Below are 11,007 nucleotides of genomic sequence, written 5' to 3' on the forward strand. Positions count from 1 at the left end.
TGACAGAGGTGGAAAATGTGCATTGCTTTATATTAAATAGTAGTTTTGGACATTTGTGTGTGTGAGTGTGCAGCAACAGGTGCTCTGTCCGACATGGGGATCGCTCAGTTAGCACCTGATTTGCCTCTGGACTATTCAGAAACCAGAAAGCTTTTTCTTCACTTTTACCTTGTTTGTTCTACTAATGGATGGATGGATTGTCAGCTAACACTGGAGGGCAAAAAAAACAAAATTCTAATAAAGGTCCAATGTGAATGATTTATGACACACACACACACGCACACACAAACACACACAAAAACACACACACACACACACACACACACATACAAATACACACACACACACACACACGCACACAAAGATCTTCTTCTTCATCTAATAAACATCAAGTTACACAAGTGTGTTTGTTCGTGTGTGTGCATGTGCGTGTGTGTAGTAGGGGGTCAGGGAGGATTTGAGCTGTAATCTCCTCACCTTTCTGTGTATCCTGTGTCTGTTGAATCAGTGCTCTTGGATGGCTCAGACATGACCCTTTTCTCTTCACATGCTGTTCAGACTGAAAGACTTAGGCGTTTTATCACACAGGTATGTGTTTGAGTGCGGTGCATACCCTATGACCTATGCAGCTTGGTTTACAGTCTGTAGACTGGCCTTAGTTTGGGCGAAACAGAAAGCTGTCATTCTTTCAGGCTGCGACAAGGCCTGTTTTAGCGCAGGCTGCAGCTGAATGGAGATACAGAAATACATATGTTGACACCTTGGCAAGGCCAGTGCAACAGATACACTATCAAAGTTCCAGACAGCTACAGAGACTGGAAGAAAACATAGAAAAGCATGTTAATTCAATTCAATTTTATTTACAATGCCATATCATGACAAATGTTATCTCAGGACACTTTACAGAGTTGGTATAGACCACACTTTTTGACTTATTTATGATTTACATAGACCCAACGATTCTCCCGTTGAGTACACAGTGGCGAAAAAAAACCCTTCGCTTTAACAGGGAGGAACGTGGAACAGACCCAGCTCTATGGAGGACGGACATTTGTCTGCACCGGTTGGGGAGGAAGAAAGGGAGAGAGAAAGAGAGAAAAGACGGACAGATGGACAGAGAGACACAAAGACAGACACAGAGAGACACTTTCAGAGATGCTAGAGAGATGTTACAATAGGATCTTGAGGTTCACATTAGAGAATCCCACTATAGGTATTTTACAAAAGACTACAGAATCCAAATCCAAATGAGAATCAGCTTTATTGGCTAAGAAAGTTTGTACACTGACTCTTTTTTTCTTACTTGCAATGTGCTTACACAGAAGTAGACATAACAACAAAGAACAACGCTGCAGAGAACATAGTTTTTCCTCTTGATTATTAAATAATAATTATGTCATAATAAATAGTAAGTTTTATATTTGGTGATCACAAGATTTTGATTCATGTCATATATAATAAACAGAAATACAGATTATGTGCAATTGAACCCCCTCTGTCCCATCAGCCTCTGGAAACCCAGTTTTCCTATTCAAGCTTACTTAAACATAACTGTAGTCCATCAATTTAGTAGTCCACAAAAATATGTTTCTGAATACACTTTATCTGAGAAATATACAATACAGTTACATAATCTTGGTTCCCATTTGCCTCCTTTCACAGTTTGATCAGAGTTATGGGCAGTTACTGCGTCAGAGACTCCCCTGCTCTGATTGGTTGATAGTCTGGTGCCGTGGATCTAGCAGATGAAATTGGGACACACACAGAGAGAATAATTGTGCGGTCAGGATATAGTGACAATATCAGCAAATATGCAAATGTTACAGACTTCAGCTTTAACTGCTTGTCAAATTAATCAGAGCACACAAGGCCAAATTGCCTAACATGTTCTCATGAAAATGTTTGCTGCAAATCCTACAGAAATTCATACGAAAATAAACAAGCTGATGCACCCTCAGGATGGAACAGAAGTCAAAAGACGCTAAACTGGAAGTGCAATATAACGCCCGAAAAACAGCCAAAAGATGAGGCATGAAAAACACTTGGTTATGGTCAGAAAAGATCAGACCTAAATGGTAGATTGCTGTCTTACTTAAACATAACTGTAGTCCATCAATATGTCACATACTTTCACTATGGGGAATACTGTACACACACAATAAATACATGGAATACACACGGATATCTACGCATTACTTTCGTTGCAGGATGTTGCAGTTGTACGTGCATTCATTCATTCATCGTCAACCGCTTATCCCGGGGTCGGGGTCGCGGGGGTGCTGGAGCTGATCCCAGCTGACATGAGGCGGGGTAGACCCTGGACAGGGCGCCAGTCTATCGCAGGGCACATGGAGACGTACAGAGACAGACAACCATTCACACCTAGGGGCAACTTTAGAGTCATCAATTAACCTAACACGTGCATGTCTTTGGACTGTGGGAGGAAACCGGAGTACCCGGAGGAAACCCACGCAGACACGGGGAGAACATGCAAACTCCACACAGAAAGGCCCAGGCCGGGATGCGAACCTGTAACAGGCTGCGAACCTGTGCTAACCACTACACCACCGTGTAGCCCCAGAGTTGTACGTGCATGTACAGTATAAATCCAAAACCATTACTTGCACATTTGGAATTCTGTTGTTCAATGGGATAAAGAAACATAACTGGTTAAAATTTCTTGATTACTTACAGTTGCAGTTACAGTTTATGTTATTTATCATTCCCCAAACCCAACAATTTGCATTATGCCATGAATATAGTACTCTGTCAAAAATACACATTTTTAATTGAAAAAGACAAATATTACAAATATACAGATAACAGGTAACACAGTTTACATTTACAGGATCATGATTTTATTGTCAACTTGCCTCAAGTTAGACTTTAGTAATGTGCACAGCACATACAGTGTGACATTTCATTAGGCCCTGTATAAAACTACAGGACAGCTGATAAAAGTAGTTGATACAAAATTGTCATAAGACCACAGGACTCATAATTATAGATAGTACAGTATCATATAATCACTTCACAACAAGAATCCTTTCCCTGAACACAGATGTTAGAAATAAATATATCAAGGTTTGTTTCTCAGACTTGTCCTTTCATCCATTAAAATAACTTAACACTAATATCTAGAAACAGTGTTCCTTTTTGTCTGGATAGAGTAGGGACTATTTCTTCAGTAGAAAGTAACTCCAGTCAAAACTGACTGTGGATTATTTTAGTGTCGATATCTCATGACCTGGCTATAGGAAAACAAAACTATCTGCATTACTGAATACCACTAGCTAGGTGAGGAAATATGTTTTTGTAATTTGGGTGCATAAACCCTTTTGTAGGGACATGGGAGGAAATATGGGGTTGTGCTGGGCAGTTTAAGGAGTGTATGTGTGATCAGTGTATAGCAGCCAGTCCACATGATCAGCAGTCACTGTTCACCTGCATGAGAACGTATGAGCAGAAAGTTTCTACACCATTTAAAGACTGCTGACTTTAAGAGCTACATTGGTCTGGTTTGGACTATAGCTGAATAACCAAATGAGCAGGTGGAGAAGGAAACTAGCTCTGGGTCAGTGACTGAGGGCATTAAGGCATTGTACTGTAAACATGATGCCCACCATGCAAAGCAGTGACACCTGAGAACACAGAGAACAGCTGTGACCAGACACACCAGTATACCTGCATGCATCACTGCTGAGCAGCTGAGATGTTGGAGAGGAGATTTAGACAGCCTGCTGCAACAGGAGATGTTAGAGGACTAGCAGACAGTGACTTTAGCACTTATTCTGACAATTTTACTTGTATCTGATAGTAATGAACCTGCTTCGCTCAGATCAGTCTCCACATCCATACTGGTTTGCAGGAATCACAGTCTACAGCCACTACAGCAACAGTTTGCATGATATTTGCTTGAGCTATTTGCAACTTAATACCTAGCGTGTGCGTTCAGTGTGGATTGCCTCTGCTTTAATGCATCATCACTTCTACTGAAGGCATTCGCACTCACCAGAGAAAACAGAACAATCCCAAACAGGAGTGAGGCTGGTTACATTATAGGTTATTTTTGTGGAATGTTGAAACTGAGATTTCAAACCTCTTAGATAAAAGACTGAAAAAGGAAACAGGAGAGCAGAGCAAAGAGAACAAATTAAATAGGTCAAATGTCACCAGTCCTTTTTTTGACCTGGGTTGTTGATGCTTGGTGTATTTATTCATCAGTTGCACCAAAGCGGGCCAATCAAACACACCCCACACCTTCAGACGACAACTTCCACACAGCTCTGTTGGTTTAAAACTGTCCTCCCCCCGAAAGGAATACCAACACCTTCAGTTACTTAGAGGTTATATTTACAAATATATAAAGAAAAATATAGGGTTACTTGCCCTAGCATATAGTACAGTCCAACAGCTGTCTGTAAATATTTCTCCCATGATTATCCTTTCTAAAAGTAAATCACGGGGTAAAGATAGCCGAAACGTGACAAGGCACAACTAGGACAACATGGCCCCCAGAGCTCACAGTGTTCACAGAGCTGCTAATTCTGTAGGAAAATAAAAAAGTAAAGCTTGAAAAGGGAATTGGAAGCTGTTTGTACCGGAACTGCTACAGATTTTTATCCTCAACTAAATATATTTGTGAGCTTATTTTATTCTGAGTGTGTTGTTGTTCATCACTACACAAGGAAATGACTGTAGGGAAATGCACTTAGTAATTGACACTGATGCATAGCATGAGAAACTCCTGAGAAAACCGACCGAAGATTGTGCTTCTAGATACAAAGATCATTAAAGGAATAGTTTGACATTTTGAGTAATGTGCTTATTTGCTTTCTTGCTTCTTACTTCCTGGCAACCTCACAGTGTCAAGACGCCAGGAGAAGACTAACTTCATATTTACTGTACAGAGTAAAGACTTTATATAAAGGTGGACAGTGTGTCTCTACTACCTCCCACTGTGCAAAAGTGAAGCCAAAATATCCGCGGTAAGAGTGCCATCATCTTGTAATTCCCTAATCTGAGAGGGGATCGGGCAATATCAAAGTCCAGCCCATACAGCCACACAACCACTGAGTCACCACCACTAGAAAAATGATCACTGGTACAAACATCAATGTGTTAAGAACTAACTAAAGTGACGGAAAAATGTATTTGACAGGTACTCTTTGACCAATGTCCCATGCATTAAGATAAAGGGGGCAGGATTTATGACCTATACTGTGGTGGCTACCAGGGAGTTTTTTTGTTTTGTCCAACAACTTTTGAATATTTTCATCTTACCAAATCTGCAGTTAACAATCCACCACTGCATTGGATCACCACAAACCGTTCAGAGGCATCTTTTTAAATGTCCCCCATGGGGAACAGTCGTATATAAATAGTCTCAGGACCACCTTCAATGCTCGTGCTCCACCATGTGCAATTGTGCTTTACTAATGACCACCTCTCTCAACCGACCGGGAAGCTTATGATGCTTAAGCACTTAAAAGGTATACTCACACTGGTCAAACAAACTAGACTTTAACCCTGAATTGTGCTTGGGCATGGTATGAATGGTAAGTGTGAGTAGACCCTAACTCTCAGCAAGAAAGCTGATTTTTTTGTGATTTTATTATTTTATTTTTTAAGACTATGTAACTTTAATGGAACATAAAAGTGTAGCTAAAATGAAAATAAAAGTGGCAAAAGTTAAACATTTACTGGACTGAGTTAGGAGTGTTTTATTGCTTATGACTTCAACTATCAATTTGTAAGAGTAAGGCGGTTATATGTTCTTCCAAAAGATACATAGTACTTTAAGTCGCAGATGAAGAGGTGAATGGCATTTTCTAGGGGAGACAATTTAGGCACAACACAGGCAATATGGTAAATATCTGTTCAACAGGCATAAAGTTCCCTAGGCCTGAGCGATGCTGCCCAAACATCTCTGCTGTCCTGCTTCTTTCTTCCAGCCCAACAACTACCTGACAATCAGACATAACTGGACTTAAGACTAGGCCTATTCCACAGTCAAGGCTCAGTTTCTCTGTTGCATTTCAGCACTTTGACCTTGCCTTTAAACTCCTAAAATCCCCACTTATATAATATCGGAGAGGATGGCACTCTCTCTATCAGTCTTATAGGTCTGACTGAGACTGACAGCAGAAAAGTTCAGAGTTCACCCCCCTGGCAGAGCTATAAACAGACCAGAGGAGGTTGTGGGTTTTTTTCAACTCCCCCCTTCTCTCTCTCTCTCTCTCTGTCTCTCTCTCTCTCTCTCTCTCTCTCTCTCTCTCTTTCTCTCTCTCTCGCTCTCTCTTTCCCTGGCACCAAGATGATACTGTTTCAATTAGTCCCGAGAGCCACACAAAGGAGCTGGAGCATTTGGCAATCAGTGCAACTTCTGACACACCAACATCTGAGGAGAGTATTTCATTAAGTAGCAGCAAATATCTGAAATATATAAGAAAATAAAAACATAGATAATATCTTAAGCATCTTTGTGCACCCCCCCCCCCACACACACACACACACACACACCACCAGCCTCACCACCACAGTGAAAAGATAAGCCCTCCATAAAGAATACAAAACTGTTAGTAATAAAAGAATATATAAAAAACGAAACATCATATATGATACACTTGCATAAAGCTTGAAGTGAATCAAGGTTTGGACCCCCCCCCCCCTCCCATATTATGAGGACACTAGATTCTTGGCAAAAAATGTGTCACTGTCATGGCGGGTGACACTCTGTTTCCCCTTTTTGTTTTGCCGTTCTTACTCAGGCCGATGAACATCCTCGGGTAGGCTATCGACTCGTAGGCGTTGTAGTTGTTGGCGAGGAGCTTCTCTCTGAACTTACACTCGTTGTTGTAGTGTAACTGAAAAAAGAAAAGAGGGCGATAGAAGGATTACTATTATTATTATTATTGGAATATGCTGATTGTTTGAAGGCAGAGACTAAACAAAGTTGCCGGGAGTCTGAATTGTTTGTTGTGATTACTATCAAACAATTGCTTTATGTCTGACCAATTCAATTCAATTCAATTCAATTCAATTTTATTTATAGTGTCAAATCATAACAAAAGTTATCTCAGGACACTTTACAGAGTAGGTAAAGACCACACTCAATGACTTATTTATGATTTACATAGACCCAACAATTCCTCTGTAGAGTACAGTGGCAACAAAAACCTTCCCTATAACAGGCAGGAACGTCAGACAGACCCAGCTCTGTGGAGGACGGCCATCTGTCTTGACCGGTTGGGGAGAAAGAAAAGGAGAGAGAAAGAGAGAAAAGACACACAGATGGACAGAGAGAGACAGACAGACACACTTCCAGAGATGCAAGCAAAGCCTAACAGTAACTATAATATTTATAGTAATGTGAATATGACGTATATGTTAAGGCAGTTAATACAACAGAATAGTAGAAACAAGCACAGCTAGACCACAACACTATTGTAAAGTAGCTGGTTCAATCAGAGATTTATACAATAAATGCAATTGTCAAGTGATGAATGACGTGGGTGAGACTCTAATTGCACTGTTTTTTCTGAGTAATAGGAATAATAGCTGGGAATCATAAGCCTCTTTCCAATTGGGTGTAGTTATTAACTTATCTTAGACTTTTTTCTTTTATTGTGCTGTGTTCTTTGCTGTGTTGTGGCTTGCATGTTTGTGTCTCAGAGTTAGGTATTTCACGCAGTTAAGGGAAAGCAGTTAGCTAAGTAAAATACCTCTGGCCAACGTATTCTCATCAACAGGTTCATATGATATGTATGAAAAGTTCTGCACAAAAATGGAAGTGGACCATTGCGGTTAAGTTTAGGCAACAAAGGTGATGGCTAGGGTTAGGCATGAGAGACATTTTTTTTCACCTTATATTATTATATGATTACATCTGCACTACAATGAGTCCGCTTATTTATACATTTTATTTTTTAGGTATCTTTTATATTGTATTTTTATATTACTGCTTTGATGTGTCGGTGTGTAATGCTGCTGTTACACTGCAATTACCCAGCTTGGGATCAATAAAGTATTTCTATTCTATTCTATTTGGTTAGGATTAGAAAAAAGGTTTTAATAATATTTAAAAAATAATAATAATAATAATAATAACAATAATAATAATAATAATAAAAATAATACACTGAATTCATAAAGAGCTTTTCCAGATGCTCAAAAACGCGTTCACAATACCAACTAAATCTAACACAACAAAACAAAACAAACAAAAAAGGAAAAGAGGATTGGCTTAGTACTTAGTACACTGGTCCTCCGGGAGAAACTCCTGTGTTTTGGGACCCACCCACCATGCCTACCCTCTGAGTTTAGTGGTCTGATACTACATTGCCGGATTTTCTTTCTTTGCTCCGGACATGATTTCAACAGCAATAAATAAGTGGAATTAACATGAAATACAGTGCATTACTTTTTGTACAAATAGTGGATGAGAAAGGCCAACAGCAATAAATAAGTGGAATTCACTATATAAATATTCAGTAATAACTTCTCTCTACTTAAAATTTATCTTTTTAATTACAATGTAACTACCACTTAATTACTCATTCAAAAATCTCCTTCTAACACAGGCTTAGTTTAAGAAGAGGTGGTCCAACCTGCTCCTGAAGACATTTTTGTTCCAGCGATTGAAAGTTAATATCAACAACACCAAGGTGTATTTTTCTGGGAACATTTTAGAAAGGACTATATTATATATGCCAATTTCAGTATGTTTAGACATCATTACAGTAAACCGATCAATAAGCCACAGGGTTCATACACTCACAGATCCATAGAGCTTTCCTCGCTGGTTCATGGCCACAAAGAGTCTGCTGCGAACGCCCAGCAGGGTCACCACTCCTCTCTCTACCGGAGAGATCTGCAAAAGACCTGCAGGGAAAACAAAACACACACACTGAAACACACCGGTCTGATGGTGAGAACTAAACCTGCTGTGTCCCAGAAAATGAACAAATGATGATACAGTGTGTCAACTATTTGATGTAGATTCTTTTTTAGTTAGGCCTTCATTAGGTCTGACAAGAGGTTAAGTGAAATCCTGATCAAAATGGTAAGCTTAATCAAGGTATTCGAACCTTATCCCCACAGTGGGCTTCAATAACACAAAAATATCTCAGATTTGATTATTAATTGTTCTTAAATAGGGCTGTCATATATAGTTTGATATGATTTGTATATGGGGCTCAAAAGTTAAACTGTTGTCATATCAATATTGTCAGTCATCATTGTAGTTGTCATCTGTGGAGGTACATGGCTTTAAATATAGAGCTATTTGAAGGTTTACTGATGCAGTTTCTCACTTGGTCTTGACACTGTGTGTGTGTGTGTGTGTGTGTGTGTGTGTGTGTGTGTGTGTGTGTGTGTGTGTGTGTGTGTGTGTGTGTGTGTGTGTGTGTGTGTGTGAGTGTGTGTGTGTGTGTGTGTGTGTGTGTGACTGTCTCGTTGTGTGTCTTTGTCTTTGTTCCTGCTATCATTTGAAAATGCTTTACAGTGGTTTGAATTCCTCAGAGATTTCCTGTAATGTATCTCCCTGATTTTTTATGTCTCGTCTCAAAATAGTCTAGAGGGAGCACAAAAGCCCAACATGCTTGAGGTTGTCCTGGCAGCCTGTCACTTCACAGCTAGTCTTTTTGTCACTCCAACAGGCGCACACTTAACAAACACTTAGATTAGATAAGACGATGATAGGTAAATACATATTTGTTATTCTTCGTGTCTGCAAATGCGAGGCAGTGTATGACTTCGTCCTGGCCAGACTGCTGGGGTTAATCTGTCTTTGCGCTGTGTCCTAACTTTAGGTGCTGGCTGGCTGCTGGCCTGGATCACAGCAAGCTCTAGTTACACACAAGGCGTAAAGCACCGGCACATATGCTCAGCGGTACTACGGAAGGACTCCAGATGTTGGCACGAACGCATGGATCCATGTCTGTCAAGTGCCCGGCAGCGGGAGCGGAACCTTGTTCAGTAGTGAGTGAAAAGTGAAGGTCTGGATCAGGTGTCTGTTTAGTCAGTGACTGAATACATGCTCCAGATAAAAGTGTTTAAGTCATTTAGTTTTTTTCTTCAAAGCGTATGCAAACTCAACTTTAACAGTATAACAAAGAGTGAGTTTCAATTAACGCGTCAAAGGTGATGAATGAAATAATCGGCCTAATGACGCAATAACTGACACAACTTACTGTGACGATTTTCGTTGTGTACTCCCGTTATTCTACCGTCCGGTAACACCTGAATATGGAAGCCGATCCCCACGTTGCAATAGAGGCGCCGCAACCTTTTAATGCCCAGGAGGTAGTTGCTGTCCCGACTGATCTCCTCCCGCTTCTCCCCCGGGATCCGCGCCAGAGACCGGGAGTAAAGAGCCTCCCAACGATCCACCGTGCCGTTCAAGCCGGGGGCGCATCCCACCAGTCCGGTCACGAGGCCCAGGACCAGGACAGTCCGCATGGCCGCTAGAGAGCCCATCCCGGGTCTGGCTCTAAAAGCAGCCTCCCGGCGTTTGCTTTTCCAATGAAGCGAGAATAAAAAGAAGAAGAAGCAGCGGCGCGGCAGAGAGGAGCGTGTGGAAGTTGCGCTCCTTCCCAGACCGACAGGCGCACTGGTTTCAGCGTCGGAGCGACATTGGTCTGCATAGACGCAGTGCATCCATGCCTCTATATTTATACCTGCAGACACATTACATCACAGCTCCACACTTAGAAGAAATCTACAAACTACATGTTCACAATCAGGCGTATCAAACAGAGCTGGAGGCTTCATTGAAATCAAATAATAGCTGTCTTATCTGAGAGCAAAGTCCGTTTATGGAAAATGCATGAATAAATGCGTTATTATGATTAGAAAAAACTTCTTTGTGTGAGGCTTTCATTATCAGCAGCAGAATATCATAATTTATGTATGGGAGGATGTAAAATAGGAAACAGACCGGGGTGTCGAGGCAGGAGACATTTCTATAAATGAACAATAACAGGAAAAAACACAGGTCCAATTCAA

General features: G+C 40.7%; 1 protein-coding gene across 2 annotated transcripts; it reads right to left on the minus strand.

Annotated features, from left to right (window-relative positions):
* Window positions 1-985: 985 nt before the first annotated feature.
* Window positions 986-10,591, minus strand: fgf4 (fibroblast growth factor 4; the record flags this gene model as incomplete). Of its 2 annotated transcripts, XM_083935497.1 has the most annotated exons (4): window positions 10,194-10,591; window positions 8,780-8,883; window positions 6,767-6,866; window positions 986-1,738 (listed from the first exon to the last, which is right to left on the minus strand). In XM_083935497.1, the coding sequence occupies exons 1-4, from the start codon at window positions 10,477-10,479 to the stop codon at window positions 1,692-1,694; spliced, it is 537 nt and encodes a 178-aa protein (XP_083791623.1). In that variant the 5' UTR covers window positions 10,480-10,591. The 2 variants fall into 2 exon arrangements, with proteins under 2 accessions (XP_083791623.1, XP_083791622.1); XM_083935496.1 differs by lacking the exon at window positions 986-1,738 and having other exon boundaries at window positions 6,690-6,866.
* Between the last annotated feature and the right edge of the window lie 416 nt (window positions 10,592-11,007).

The sequence above is a fragment of the Echiichthys vipera genome, assembly GCF_963691815.1.
Source record: "Echiichthys vipera genome assembly, chromosome: 1".
Taxonomy (NCBI): domain Eukaryota; kingdom Metazoa; phylum Chordata; class Actinopteri; order Perciformes; family Trachinidae; genus Echiichthys; species Echiichthys vipera.